Source organism: Neofelis nebulosa, chromosome 9 (assembly GCF_028018385.1).
Source record: "Neofelis nebulosa isolate mNeoNeb1 chromosome 9, mNeoNeb1.pri, whole genome shotgun sequence".
Classification (NCBI taxonomy): domain Eukaryota; kingdom Metazoa; phylum Chordata; class Mammalia; order Carnivora; family Felidae; genus Neofelis; species Neofelis nebulosa.
Window position 1 is genome coordinate 40,464,160 of NC_080790.1, and position 14,958 is coordinate 40,479,117.

At 42.4% G+C, this 14,958-nt stretch overlaps 1 protein-coding gene across 1 annotated transcript in view; it reads right to left on the reverse strand.

Annotated features, from left to right (window-relative positions):
- Positions 1 to 2,531: 2,531 nt before the first annotated feature.
- Positions 2,532 to 14,958, reverse strand: part of USP39 (ubiquitin specific peptidase 39) — a 30,362-nt gene continuing 17,935 nt past the window's right edge. The window contains exons 8-13 of the mRNA XM_058683475.1: positions 14,155 to 14,222; positions 13,258 to 13,446; positions 9,221 to 9,363; positions 6,682 to 6,817; positions 4,119 to 4,205; positions 2,532 to 3,046 (exon numbers count right to left, since the gene is read on the reverse strand). Of these exons, the coding sequence (XP_058539458.1) occupies positions 2,999 to 3,046; positions 4,119 to 4,205; positions 6,682 to 6,817; positions 9,221 to 9,363; positions 13,258 to 13,446; positions 14,155 to 14,222 (671 nt within the window). The 3' untranslated portion in view covers positions 2,532 to 2,998. The remainder of the gene's footprint in view (positions 3,047 to 4,118; positions 4,206 to 6,681; positions 6,818 to 9,220; positions 9,364 to 13,257; positions 13,447 to 14,154; positions 14,223 to 14,958) is intronic.

A 14,958-nucleotide genomic window follows, 5' to 3' on the forward strand; every position in this document is an offset into this window, starting at 1 on the left:
TTCTCAGAATGCCTTATCAACCATCTTGGCATTTCATGCAGCAACTGGTGAAGGAACTGTCTTCACAGCAAAGGATGCTCAGCAATGGGCTCATGTCCATAGATTTAACTGGCCTTAACACATACACCTATCATCTGGAAGGAGCTAGCCTCACTGAAAGGTAGAATGGCTTACTGAAAACTCGGCTACAATACCAGCCGGTGCTCATCTTACAGGATGCAGTACATGCTTTGATTCATTATACGGTGCTCTCTCCCCCATCGCCAAAATACATAGATCTAAAAAATGGGTGGATGTTGGTGTGATTCCTCTTTTACACCTAACAACCTTGCAGGATTTTTGCTTCTGTCCCAGCAACTTTAAGCTTTACTTGTTTAGAGATCTTCATTCCCAAGAGAGAAATGCTTCCACCAGAGAAAACAATAATGGTTCCACTCAGAAGAGCAGACTATTACATGGACATTTGGGGCTCCTTATGCTACTAACCCAACTAGGCGGGTGGGGGGGGGGGGGGGGAAGGGAGGGACAGGTGGAGAGTGTCATCGCCTTGTCAGAGTGACTGATCCTGATTCCCAAGATAAAATTGGGTTGCTCTTACAAAATGCAGGCAAGATGGCCTATGTCCAGTAGTAAAGGTTAACAGAAAACTACAGCAACCCAAAGGGGGTGGGGGGGCAGGATGATTAGTCAGGTCCTTAGGGACTAAAGATCTGGGTCACCCTCCCACGTACACAGCTCCAACCAGCTCAGGCTCGGGCTGAGGGCAGACTAGATTCAGAAGGAGGAATGGAAGAAGTATGCATATCAATTGCAGCCTTTGCCCTGTTACAGAAATACTGACTGTAACTTTATTTTCTACTTGCTTGTTATATACACATGATAATGTGTAGATGGAAACCATTTTTTCTCTCCTTTCCACTTTTTTTTTTTTAACGTTTATTTATTTTTGAGACAGAGAGAGACAGAGCATGAATGGCAGAGGGGCAGAGAGAGAGGGAGACACAGAATCGGAAGCAGGCTCCAGGCTCTGAGCCATCAGCCCAGAGCCTGACGCGGGCCTCGAACCCACAGACCGCGAGATCGTGACCTGAGCTGAAGTCAGACGCTCAATCAACTGAGCCACCCAGGCGCCCCTCCACTTTCATTTTATAAACCACTTGTTGGAAATTAACTTCACAATTTAGTCTTTAGGTAACAGAATATTCAGTGGGACTATGACTGGATCGGAAGAGTAACCGATATAGCCATCGGTTAATACAGGACTCTTAGGACATCTCATTTTAGGAAAGGTTGAAAACTTATTCACTTGTAAGAAGGGGAGCAGTTTTTTGTTAGGCAGAAATACAGAATTGTTTTGTTGCTGTTGCATAGGAGTTTAAATGTGCATAAGAGTGTAAATGGAAGCTGAGTCATCGAGGGGTGGACTGTACCTATTACCAATTTAGCGCCTCTCCAACTCCAAATTCAACTCTTTTCGCCTGCTCTGTGAAGGTGAATTCGAGCCCTTTAGATTTTTCCTTGCCAGCTGCCATCGATGCTTTGTCTAAAGAGGGTGCTGGAGACAGCCTACAGGAACACAGGGCTCTGCGTCCCAGTTCCAGCGTGCTCACTCGAAGCAACACGTGCAGCCTTCTCCAGCAGCAGGCTGTCGTGGTGCTCGCAGTCTCCAGTGCCTGGCTCCTACGGTACACACCAGCTTCACCCAGCTCTCCTCTCCTCCTCAGGTAGTTTGGAAGAGGAGTGAGACGCCTCCCCATAAACGCACTAGAAAGACCTCTGACAGGTTCCAGCCGTCAGACTTTCAGCAAGATCTGGATCTCAGCCTCAGACACCATGTCAGCCCCAGGTAGCAGCTGTTCCTTATACCTGCTATTCCTACATTCTTCAGAGTTCTCTTGTTACCAGCCAATCCCTTGTTACTTCAATCCCCGGTTACAGTTAATAATTCTTGAAATTAAGCTTTCCCTGATCAAGTTACTGTATGGTTTCTCTCTTCTAACTGGACCTGGACTAAGCTGGCACTAGCTCAGACTAGACAGTGGAAGAGTTGATGAAAGTAGGGAGATTCAAGAGACACAAGATTAAATCGACAGGACTTGGTAATAGATTAGACAAGGGAAATAGGGGCAGGGGGAGGAGGACTCCTGCATAAATGTCCAGTTTATACAACTAAATGAAGGTGAACCTTTCTCCAGACTGTTCCTAATCAATGACTGAACTTGAAGAAAGCCATCTCTGAATCATTCTTCTGACCAGCACTCTGTGCTCTGGGCTCCCCATTGGCCTGGCTGAGGCTTTCTCAGAATTGTACTGCAGTCAGATGCTCTTCCTACCTTCCTTCCTTCCCTCCTCCCTCACACACCCCTGCACTGTAGGCTGAAACCACCCACCTCCAGACATCTAGCTAGGCAAAATAACTCACTGCTTTTAGTCAGCTATTTTAGTCACCTAGAGACAAACTGCATCCCAAATGACAAAGCACCCACAAGCAGATAAATAGCCTAAGGGAAGGATATAAAACAAGAGTCTGGTTTAAAAACAGGAAAACATTTAATCCACTCCAAAAAACACATCAGGAACCACGGGAAAAATACCTCTGATGGAAGAAGGATGTTGCTGGCTTCATGCTCTTATTCCTAGAATCCTGAGGCTCTGATGCTTAGAAGATATTATCTGGTCCTTCAGCTACTCCCAGATACCCAGAAATAAATTACACACATCTGTAAAAAGAGTTCTGGCCTGCTGAAGCTAGGGGGAGCCAGACAGAAAGGAGAAAGGAGCAAGGAGCATCGATCTATAATCACCTGATGAAAGAGCAGCGGGGTGGCAGCCCAGAGCCATCCCAGGTGGGTGGGCCCCTCTGACGCTCTGATGTGAACCAGAACCCACAAAACGGGATGGCCCAGGGAATGTGCCAGTCAGCCTACGTTCAGCAATAACTTTGATACTACTACATCTTCAGCCAAAGCCCCAGGGAGCAAAGCCCTAAACTCCTCCTTCAAGCCCCCTGCTGGTTGGTCTCATCATTATCTCGCCTCTTCCAAATCTGTAAGAAATTAATACAACAGACATGTAGCAGCTGGCATTCATCCACACATATCTATCAAGTGCCTCTCCTACCCTAAGCAATGGACAACCTGTCCCTCCACTTCCATATTTGTATGCCCCCTGAAACTAACTCGTAATAATCTTTCAGAAAATTCCCTTTTGCTTCTCTCCTCACTTTCCATCCCAAACTCACTTTCTAAAAATGAACTCATAATTAAGCCTATAACCATAGACAAAGTCATTAAAGAAAGAGTTATCTCTAGGGGCGCCTGGGTGGCTCAGTCGGTTAAGCGTCTCACTTCAGCTCAGGTCACGATCTCACAGTCCATAAGTTCAAGCCCCGCGTCAGGCTCTGTGCTGACAGCTCAGAGCCTGGAGCCTGCTTCAGATTCTGTGTCTCCCTCTCTCTCTCTGCCCCTCCCCTGCTCATGCTCTCTCTGTCTCAAAAATAAATAAAAACATTAAAAACTTAAAAAAAAAAAAAAAAGACTTATTTCTAGAATGAAAAGCATCTCCCTTCCTTTTTATAAGGCTATTGCTTTCTCTTAGTCTCAGTCTTCCTTCTTTGTTAGGTACCAGGTCAGTTATAAGAAGTAGAGATACTCTGCTCCACGAGTTCTCAATCCAATAGAGAAGACAGTTAAAATAAGGTTGGTGTTCTAGCAAAGACATGCAGAAAGCGCATGGGGTCACGAAGAGTGCTAACTTGACTTAGGATGCTGGGGAAAGCTTGAGAGCCGACTCCTAGTTGGGTGTCCTGATGATTCTAAGCTCTTCCTCCTTGAAACCAAACCACATACCTCTGTAAAACTAACCTAGCCACACATATAACCTCCTTGCTCATCCATAAATCTTCTAAGATTCCCTGCCCTTCTCTTTTCTGACAATCACTCCTGGGCTCTCAGGGCAATCTGATCTTGGCCCCACCTCACTCCTCAGTGCATCCCAACAGGTACCCAGTCTAACCAAGGCTTTAACTCAATCCCACTTCCTGCCTTGACTCACATCATTCCTCTCACCGGCCTCACACCCCGTCTGTTCAACACTCACCAAGTTTGTGCCCAACCCACCTGAATGTAAGCCTCCGACAGCGTGATCATCTGGGGAAGGATGTCAGTCACCTGGAGGTCTTGTAATTCATACCATTTGCCTGTCCCCTGCAAAAAAGTATGAAGAAATGGGTTAGTCTGCTCCCTAAAACCAAAAGGTGTAGAAAGAAAAGACTGAAGCAAAAAGCGAGAAAAATCAGAAGAACAGCCACTAGACTATCACTCAGCAAGAGTCATATTAAGAGGGTGCATGACTTCTGCTGCCATCATTCAATTTAAAGAGTTCTTGGGGTGCTGATTTTGGCAAACTCAATCCCTGCCTCGGATTCCTCGAAGTACAGTGGAGTCTCCCAACACTTTTAAGAATTTAGATGGGGAGGGTTGCCTGGATGGCTCACTCAGTTAAGCTTCTGACTTCGGCTCAGGTCATGATCTCACGGTCTGTGAGTTCGAGCCCGGCGTTGGGCTCTGTGCTGATAGCTCGGAGACTGGAGCCTGCTTCGGATTCTGTGTCTTCCTCTCTCTCTGCCCCTCCCCCACTTGTCCTCTGTCTCTCTCTGTCTCTCAAAAATAAATGTAAATAAATAAATAAATAAATAAATAAATAAATAAATAAATAAATAGAATTTAGATGGGCAATAAAGAGAAAAAAGAGGAAGCCCTCTACTCCTCACCTAAGATGACTCCTTGTTGCCCATAAATGTTAGATTAGACACAGTTAGCAGGTGCAATGTTAACTACTGGGAAACTTAAAAGTAGACATCCCCACCCCCAATGACAGAGAACACAGCAACAGCCAAGAAAAGCGCCCTTTATGGACACTGTTCACAATACTAACCCATTTCCTTTGGACTATAAAACCTGTGCGGCAAATTCAGCAAAATCTACCTTACTTCATGCTGCCATAAACAAGGGGGAAAAGAAGTTTCTGGATTATGGCAGAGGCACTTCTGGAAGCTCACCTGCCTCATCCATCCAAACTTCAAAGAAATGCCAAAGATAGATACTACAGACTATAGATATTCCAGATAGTCAATAGTTCAGAATATACAAAACCTTGAGCTTTTGTTAAAGCTCAAGATCATGTAATCAAGTCCCCATTCCTGTTTCAAGTAGTGGTTAAGAACATGGTGGAACTAATTATCTGGGTTCAAAGCCCAAATCTATCAACTTCAGATAAATTACTCAAACTCTGAGCCTAGGTTTCCTTGTTTGTAATTAAAAAAAAAAAAAAAAAAAAAAAAAAAAGGTAGGTAGGGTGCCTGGGTGGCTCAGTTGGTAGGACATCTAACTCTTGGTTTCAGCTCAGGTCATGATCTCACAGTTCGTGGGTTCTAGCCCCGGGTCAGGATCCATGCTGGTAATGCAGAGCCTGATTGGGATTCTCTCTCTCCCTGTCACTGCCCCTCCCCCTCTAGCACATGCACAGGCTCTCTCTTTCTCAAAATAAATAAACAAACATGGGGTGCCTGGGTGGCTCGGTCAGTTAAGCATCTGACTTCAGCTCAGGTCATGATCTCACAGTTCGTGGGTTTGAGCCCCATGCCGGGCTCTGTGCTGACAGCTCAGAGCCTTGGAGCCTGCTTTGGATTCTGTGTCTCTTTCTCTCTCTGCCCCTACCCCACTCATGCTCTCTCTCAAAAAAATGAATAAACATTAAAAAATTTCTTTTTTAATAAATGCTAAAATAGAAAAGAATGGTACCATTAACACCTATCTTATAGGTGTATTTTAAAAGTACAAATAAGATGAACATACACTGAGCGCTTGGCATACTTTCTAGTGCACAGTAAAATGCTTGACAAACAGAGCTAGTTATTATTAAACTCATAGTCCCAGACGACTAATCAAATTAAAACAATCTGTGCTAATAACCTGGGTGATACCAAATATATCTTAAGTACATGTTTCATCGTTTTCAGTTTGAGACAAATTCAAAAAAGTTTTTAGCTGAAAGGAAGCCTTTAGACCAGTGCTTCATAAACTTTAATTATATACCAGAGGGTCTTGTTAAAATGCGAATTCTGATTCAGTTGGTTTGGGTGGAGCCTAAGATTCCACATTTCTAGTGAGTTCTCATATGATGTCAATGCTGCTAGAAAGAGGATTCACTCCACTTCAGGTGGTAAGGCTCTAGTCTAGGACAGTGGTGTTCAACCTTGGCTTCACAATGGAATCTCCTAGATAACTTTAAACATCATGATGCCTGGCTCCCACCTCCCGATAATCTAATGCAGTCTCTTAACTCTGACTGACATTTTGAGCCAGATAAATTAATTGTTACGGGGGCTACCTATGCACTGTAGGATATTTAGCAGCATCCCTGACCTCTATTCCAGGTGAAAACCAACAGACATAAATTCCATTGTTCTAATGTACTTGGCCTGGAGTGGCCTAGGCATCAGGATTTTAAAATCTCCCTAGGTGAGTCCAATGTGCAGCCAAAATTGAGAACCACTGCCTGAAACTCACCACTGACAGCTCTATTACTTGCAGAGCTCCAAAGTCAAGGTCAAGAGAGGACAGACTGAAGAGAGCTGCCCATTAAAATGCCAAAGGAACAACTGCCATTTTTACCACTCACATGATGAAGCACATGGATCCGGTAGGAGCCCTCAGAGGGCTTGCCATCATGGACGATGTTGGCGATGAGGTCATACGTGGTATTTTTGTGTACTGCTTGTACTTCTTCAGACAAGTATTCTCTCAGATCCACATTTCTGGTGATGAAGAAAAGAAAGCCAAGAGATCAAAGGATACAGAGGTTAGCTGTCCTACACCAGAGGACCACAGAGTTATTGGACCCTAGTTTAGGACCTGAAACAAGGCAGGCTGGCAGAGCCATGGAAGCCCAGGTTGGGGGAAATTCACATACTTTGCCACAAAAATGAGTTAAACTAGAAAGACTGGCTCTACAGGAAAAGTACACTTTAGAAGCACGTCTAACCACTAAAAAGGCACAGCCTAGAGTCCTTCAGATTAGAAATGGAATGAGGGCTCTGCCCCTTCAGAGCCATGTGTGAGTTTAAGCAGGTTACACAACCTAAGGCTCTTGTGTGATATGAGAATGAGCGTCACCATCTCCTCTGGGACAGTGAGATGAAAGGAGAGGCCAAGTCTAACACCTTACCCTCTGCCCCGTCCAGGAATCCCGCAGCCACAATGTTTGGGGACGCCTGGTCCCTAGCCTCCCTCCCCGGGAACTGCCCTGGAGTCAAGAGCACTCCCTCCTACCAGGAACACACTGGTGACTGTGGCAATTCATAAGAGTCCAGTTCTGAAAGAAATCCCCAATACATGGGCCTTCAAAGGAAGGTTGTCTGTGGTCCACTCAAGGTGGCAGAGAGCTGGCTTTCACGGGCCCCAATTTCACTCTACTTATCACATAGACAAGATGCTAGTGAAGAAGAGTGTGGGAAAAGCAAGTAAGAGATTCCCCTGTAATGCTAACTACAAAGGTTACCTCTCTTCAACGCAGATTTTTGGTGATCTCTGAACCAGGAAAAATAAAATGCTATACCTGGAAGGACCAATAGGATTCATCTAGACCAAGCCTCTCATTTTACCCATGTGAGAATAAATCCAGAAAATATGCAAATGACCTGTCCAAAGTCACAAAGCTTGGATGGTACAGAACTCAGGCCTCTTTAATTTCAGAGACTACCCTCTTAAACACTACAAAGAATTAAGAATTAGAACGATTTTCTTTCTTTCTTTCTTTCTTTCTTTTTAAAGATTTTACTTTTTTTTTTTTTTTAATTTTTTTTTTACATTTTATTTATTTTTGAGAGAGAGAGAGAGAGAGAGACAGAGCACAAGTGGGGGAGGGGCAGAGAGAGAGAGGGAGACAGAATCTGAAGCAGGCTCCAGGCTCTGAGCTGTCAGCACAGAGCCCAATGTGGGGCTCGAACCCACGAACCGTGAGATCATGACCTGAGCCGAAGTCAGTTGCTTAACTGACTGAGCCACCCAGGCGCCCCTAAAGATTTTACTTTTTAAAGTAATCTCTATACCCAACATGAGACTTGAACTCACAATGCCAAGATCAAGAGTCGCATGCTCCACCTACTGAGCCAGCCAGGCACCCCATGGAACCATTTTCAAAAGAGAAAACTGGCAGTCTTGATATGGTTTGGGGAACTGAGAAACGGAGAGGGATGGAGAGAGAAAGAAAAGAAGGGACGGAGAGGGATGGAGAGAGAAAGAAAAGAAGGGACGAGCATGGATACGTTAGAGCTCCCAAACTACTCTGTGAAGGTTTAAAAACAACAACCCTAATGAGCTAAACAACAAGTTAATCCTATCATATATCCACCCAAATCCTTCTCAATAAGAAAGTGCCTTAGGGCTCCACTCTTCCTTACCTAAATGCCAGCACACAGAGACCCACACTTCCTCCTGCTAGCCCTCCCACCAGGTCTCTCCGGGTTCTCAGAGAGCTCTTCTTCAGAGTATGAAAACCATGTCTCTTGAGAACTGAAAACCAACTGTCTATCTCCAAAAGGATCTTGCAGATTTCTGAGTTAGAAAGTAGCAAATTAAAAGCATCTGGTACAACTTCTCCCAGTTTGCATTAAAATACTCATAAATGTTCATAAAGAGACAACTGCATGATAAACTAAAAATAAGACTATACATCAAAATTTATGTTTCTCACCAATAGAAATTAAACACATTCCAGATTTTACCTGGCAAAAAATAAGACAGAAGGACCCCAAGATGGCAAGACAAATCTGGAACCATCCCCACTGTCCATGCCTAACCACAGTATGCAAGAAGATGCAATGACCAGCAAACAGATGGACAGACTCGGGGTCATCTTCGAATCCAGGCAGAATCCTACCTGTCCTGCCCTGCTTTCATCCAGTTTTCCCTATATGGAAAGACTACATTTTCCAGCAAGCAACAGGCGAGGAGGAGAAAGGACTGCCTCTAGGGACACATCCATCCCTGAGGTCCCTGAAATATTTGTATCCTTCCAAGAACTCTTAACTTACATAGTGTATGTAGGCTCTATTCCCAGCAATCTCTAAATAAGACAGTCCAAAATTAATAATAGTATAAAAATATAAAAAATTTAGGCTCACTCTCCCTGAGAGTAAGAGAAGCAGGGTAATACTCACGTAATAGGGAAGTTGACAATAGTTGGATTCTTCTCCACAAAGAAATTGTTCTTAGTGAATCTCTTAATACAAAAGATTAGATACGGAGGCAGCTTGGTGAGCTGGAAGCGCTTTAGAAAGTTTTCCTTGTAGGTCTTATATTCCTAGAGAGAGAGAGACGGGGGAGAAGAAAATTATCAAATTAGTGTTGGAGTATCAGAACAGGGGCAGGAGGAGTATCAGGACAGGGGCAGGAGTTCTGTTTTGGTTTGGATTTTTAAATATAATTCTGCCTTACACTTAAGAATTCAGAAGACACCTGATTGCAGAAGCCATGTTAAGGTCTTAGGAACAGTAACACGACTAAGACTACCTAAAATACAAGTGGGGAACATGTTTAAGCCAGTACATGAACATACTGCTGAATTCTACCCATAGCAATGTGGGTATCCATTTCTACAAGGAAAACAAAAATGTCAAATGAAAAAGAGGAGTTGTTAAAAGCTGCAGAAATAAAACAAAACCATGAGAGCATCACTTAATTCAAAATAAGGAAGAAGTTGCCGACTATTCAGTAGAAGCGTACTGCCATGGAATAAGTACTTCTGAAGCAGTGAAGGCCCCTTCATCAATGAGGATATTCCAGAAAATGGAAGAACTGAAACTACAAAACTCTTAGAAGAAAACATAAGGGTAAATTTTCATGACCTAGGATTTGACAATCTATTCTTACATATGAAAACAAAATCACACGCTTCAAAAGAACACCTAGACGGTATTTCGTCAAAACTTGAAACTTCTGTGCTTCAAATGATACTATCAAGATGGTGAAAACGCAATCTATATAAGAGGAGAAAATGCTTGTAAAATCAGACATCTGATAAGGAACAGTATCTAGATTATATAAAGCATTCTTACAACTCAATAATACAAAGATAACCCAATTTAAAAATGCACAAAGGACCTGAATAGACATTTCTCCAAAGATGATATACAAATGTCCAACGAGCACGTGAAAAGATGCTTAACAGCATTAGTCATCAGGGAAATACAAAGTGTTGTATTTCACAAGTGTGAGATATATTCACAAGTGTTGTAAATTCACAAGTGTTGGTGAAGATGTAGACAAACTGGAGCACTCATACACTGCTGATGGGAATACAACATGGTGTAGCCACTTTGGAAAAACAGTCTGGCAGTTCCTCAAATGGCTAAACATAAGAGTTACCATATAGCCCAGCAATTCCACTTCTTAATCATCACTCAAGAGAAATGAAAACACGTTCACAGAACAACCTGTAGACTAATATTTATGGCAGCATTATTCACAGTAGCCAAAAGGTAGAAACGATCCCGAATGTCCAGCAACTGATGAATGGATGAACAAAATATGGTCTATTCATACAATGGGATCTAATTTGGCCACAAAAAGGAATGAAGTAGTGATACACGCTACACCATGGATGAACCTTGAAAGCATTATGCTAAGTGAAAGAAGCAAATCCCAGAAGAGCACATTACAAGGATTCCATTACAGGACATGTCCAGAATGGGCAAATCCAGAGACAGAAAGTAGATGAGTAGTTGCCTATGGTTGGGGGAGACGAGGAGGTTGGTAACCAAAGGGTAATGAAAACACTAATGAGGAAAATGTTCTGCAACTAATTGTGGTGGTGGTAGCACATGCCTGTGGATACAGTAAAACCCACTGAATTATATAACTTTAAGTGGGTTAAATGTATAGGGTATGAATTATATCTCAATAAAGCCATTACTTTTTTAAAAATCAAGTTCCCTTGTCACATGATACATAACCTGAGAGCACTGGAGAAATAAGCTTTCTGTCTCTAGTACACACATCATAGCTATACCTTTCAGGTAAATCTTTGATCATCTAAGGGTATAAGCACTACTGGAAAAAATGTCTTTTTTGTTGGTATCAAGTAACCTCTGTGTGGTTGAAATAAAATACTGTATTAAAAGCAAAACATTTTTTTTAATCAGGTAAATGCTAAGAGATTTCACTGCCCACATCTGAATCTATGATCAAGTTGACATCAAAACCACTCTTTTCAAGAGGGAAGGAAACAAACCACAAGAGACTCTTCATGATAGAGAACAACTGAGGGGTGACAGGGGGATATGGGTAGAGGATGGGCTAGATGGGTGACAGGTATTAAGGAGGGCACTCATAATGAACACTGCGTACTGCATGTAAGTGATGAATCACTGACACCAATACAGCACTGTATATTAACTAAAATTTAAATTAAATAAATAAATAAGCATTCTTTTTAATCATCTCTCAGACTAGCGAAGGATTTAATACCTAAGTGATGTCACGGCCTAACTTAACAAACGTTTCTCAGGAGTTCCTGAGAAAGCCTGAGGAAAGAATTTCACCATGGACATCAGTACCACATTCAAATAGCAAGGAACGATTTGGCTTTAACTACATATTACATTGTAATAGAACTGTTAATTTTATTGGTCTCAAAGTTTTGTTTGTCTACATTGTAAATTTGTCATAATTTCATACTTGCTTACAAGCTGTAGGTGTAAGGAGCTTATACCAACATTTACATGCATACTAAGGTGGTTAACATAGAAGAATAAATTTAATCACACCATATATTAACTAACTTGGATGTAAAAAAATAAGCAGAAAAAAAATAAAATTTGTACATATGCATTAAATACGGTATCACCTTAAAATATAAAGATATAAATGATAAGGACATTGCAAAAAACAAAAAAGAATAAATTTAAATCAATACTGAGGGTTCATGGGAATCTTAATATTACTTAAATTTGAACAAACAGTGATAAGAGGGACCAAGTAGCATGGCTGAAAAAGTCAGATGAAAAATCTGAGTCTAGATTCCTGGTTCTGACACTTAAAACCATAAAATAAACAAACTGAGCTACTACAAACCCTAAGGTCTCTCTTTCACCATCCCAAAATGAGTCTTTAAAAGACAGTGTTCGACATCTTACCAATCTCTGAGCGTGTGTGTGCACACACGTGTGTGGGTGTGACACGGGCAGGTGCCACTGTACAAGGATATCCAGGGCTTGTTTTGCTTATTAAACTTGCTAACAGTACCTGACAATGGACTTGGATACTGAACGGAAACAGAGATGGAGATTAGTAAAGGCATGTTTTAGGCGTGAGCTGCCTAGCTCCCAATTCCGCCTTTTCAAGGAAAGGCCCTGATTCACAGGATCCCTGAACAGAAAGGACACCTGATTCAAGTGGGCCTTTCAACCCACTAGGAATCCTGAAGCAGAGTAGCAGAAGGCTGGGCCTTGGAGCAACTGAAGTAAGGTAATGGCAGCCTGTGCAAGGGACAATCAACAGACCGCCACTTCTGAGAACCCTGTCACCCTAGTTCTGTCCTTCCCAAATCCTGCTCTGTTGAAGTCTCCCTAAGACCTTCAAGAGATGCCTTCCGATAAAGTTCCTCTTTTAGTCTAGTGAGTTTTCTGTTGCTATTTAATATCTGAAAACAAAAGAAACTTGGCTAATGAAGAGAAAGAACAGAAAGGGTTTGGAATGAGACATCAGGTGAATAAAATTCTCCCAGTAAAGAACAGAAAGGATTAAATTTGTCTAGGATAAAGAAGGGAATTAAACCGAGAAACAGTTAACTCAGTAGATAAGAAGACACTTTTAACTTAAAAAGTAATATGATAGTAAGAACAAATTATTTCATCTATATTTTAGCTCTATTTTTTTCCACTTGAATACTAACACTACATTTTTTAAAAGATTTTAAAATTTCTACTATCATAAATACCCGCTCTTTTCTCCATCCTACCCAGAGGCAGATGGCTGAAAGGAACATATGAGAAGTGTAAGAGAGGGCACTGCCAATCAAGCGAAGAGTTGGGGTGACCAGCTAGAAACAGCGTGGAGTCTGGGAGGCTCAATACACACAATACGCTTTATAATAAATGCATTCCACAAACGTGGCGACTTCCAAGTATAAAAAGAAACTGAAAAAAGTCCAGAGAGAGAAAGGAGCATCAGCAGCGCAGCTGTGCAAATGGACTACCTTCTCGGTGATGCCGTTGAATTTGGCCAGGATGTTGAAGAGCGGCACCTGAGGGATAATGAGCTGCTCCTTCTCGTCCTTGTAGAGGGGAGCGGTAGGGAGATCCAGTGTCAGGTACATGAAGGTGGACTCCACCATTGTCTCCTGGTACTCATCATTATGCAGCAGCTGCTCTTTTTCTTCTGCTGGCTAGAAATGAGGAAGAAGAAAAAGGAGGGAAGGAATGCAAGCAGTATGCATATCACCACACACAGAAAGAAACAATGTTTTTGTTCATTTTGTATCGGAGTGAAGACAGCGCCCAAGAGACTGGGCATTTCATGGACAGCATCGCTGCCTGGGTAGAGTAAGCAAACACTGAGGGACTTCCATCCTCAGAGAGATGGCTTTTTAAATTTTTTGAGAGAGAGAGAGAGAGAGAGAAAGCATGGGAGACGGAGAGAGAAAGAATCTTAAGCAGGCTCCATGCTCAGCGCAGAGCCTGACACAGGGCTCAATCCCATGACCCTGAGACCATGACCTGAGCCAAAATGAAGAGTCAGATGTTCAACTGACTAAGCCACCCAGAAGACCCTAGAGAGATTGTATTTAAATACCAGACTATTTAAAACCCTTTTAGATGATCTAGAAAGCTTATCTGAGCTTTCTGAAAAATCACACCAGCACCACCCAATGGCCAGACCACTTAAACCAGCAAGACTTTTACCCTACCGTAACTGCCCAACTTAAGCACACTGGTACAACAAAAGCCCGAGGAGCTGTCACTTGACAAGTGTTTTTGTAGAACCTCATCTTGAGGCAAGAGGCCTTGATAGACCTCTAAGCCTCTCTCTGTCAACCCTGAATCCCCTCAGGTAAGATAAATCAGGCCAAGAGTCAGTTTCAACCCCCACTCACCAGATCAGGATGAGGCAGCTTTTTAGTGAAGATCCTCATGGAACCCTGGAAAACATCAGTCACAATGGCTGTACAAACAGAAATCAAAATGCAAATTCTGTCAGGTTGGAAAGCATTTCCAGAATATAGTCCTAACTTCTAAATTTCTGAAATAAACCAGCATTGTCCAGCTAAGACTCAAAGCTCTCAGTAAACACAGAAGTACCTTTGCAACATATACCACCATGGTACCTTCATCATTATTTGTGTAAATAATTACTTTGTGTCTGCCTTCTCCATAAGATACCCTCTAGCACAGGGCCTGTCCCATAGGAGAAAAATTAAGTGCATCTTAATGAATGAATGAAATGAATGATTTATAAACCCTAGAGACTTATAAATCACAAAAAAATCACAAGCAAAACAAGATAGATCCAAAGACTTTCCCATAACCTTATGCTGTGTGCAAAGGAAGATAAAGTCCACCCTGCACTGGACATAAAACAAAAATGCAGACTGAGGGACAGAGCAGAACAGAACCAAAGCACTGAGACAGAAAGTACAACAGGGTTCTAGAATCCTAATAGGACACAAGTTACAGAACTCAGAGGATGTACACAGGTTGAAGACACCTGGTAGAGGTGGTAGGGCCATCTGGTAGAGCATCAGCCCACAATTCCACATCAATAAACATTAACACCAGCAGAACAGAGAAAAAGAACAAGGAAAAAGCTGCATTAGGTCTCCAAAATTATTTATCTAGCTCAGCACTCTCTAAGCTAACAACTATTTCTGGCATTCATGAAAACTGTCTAACTACTGCTA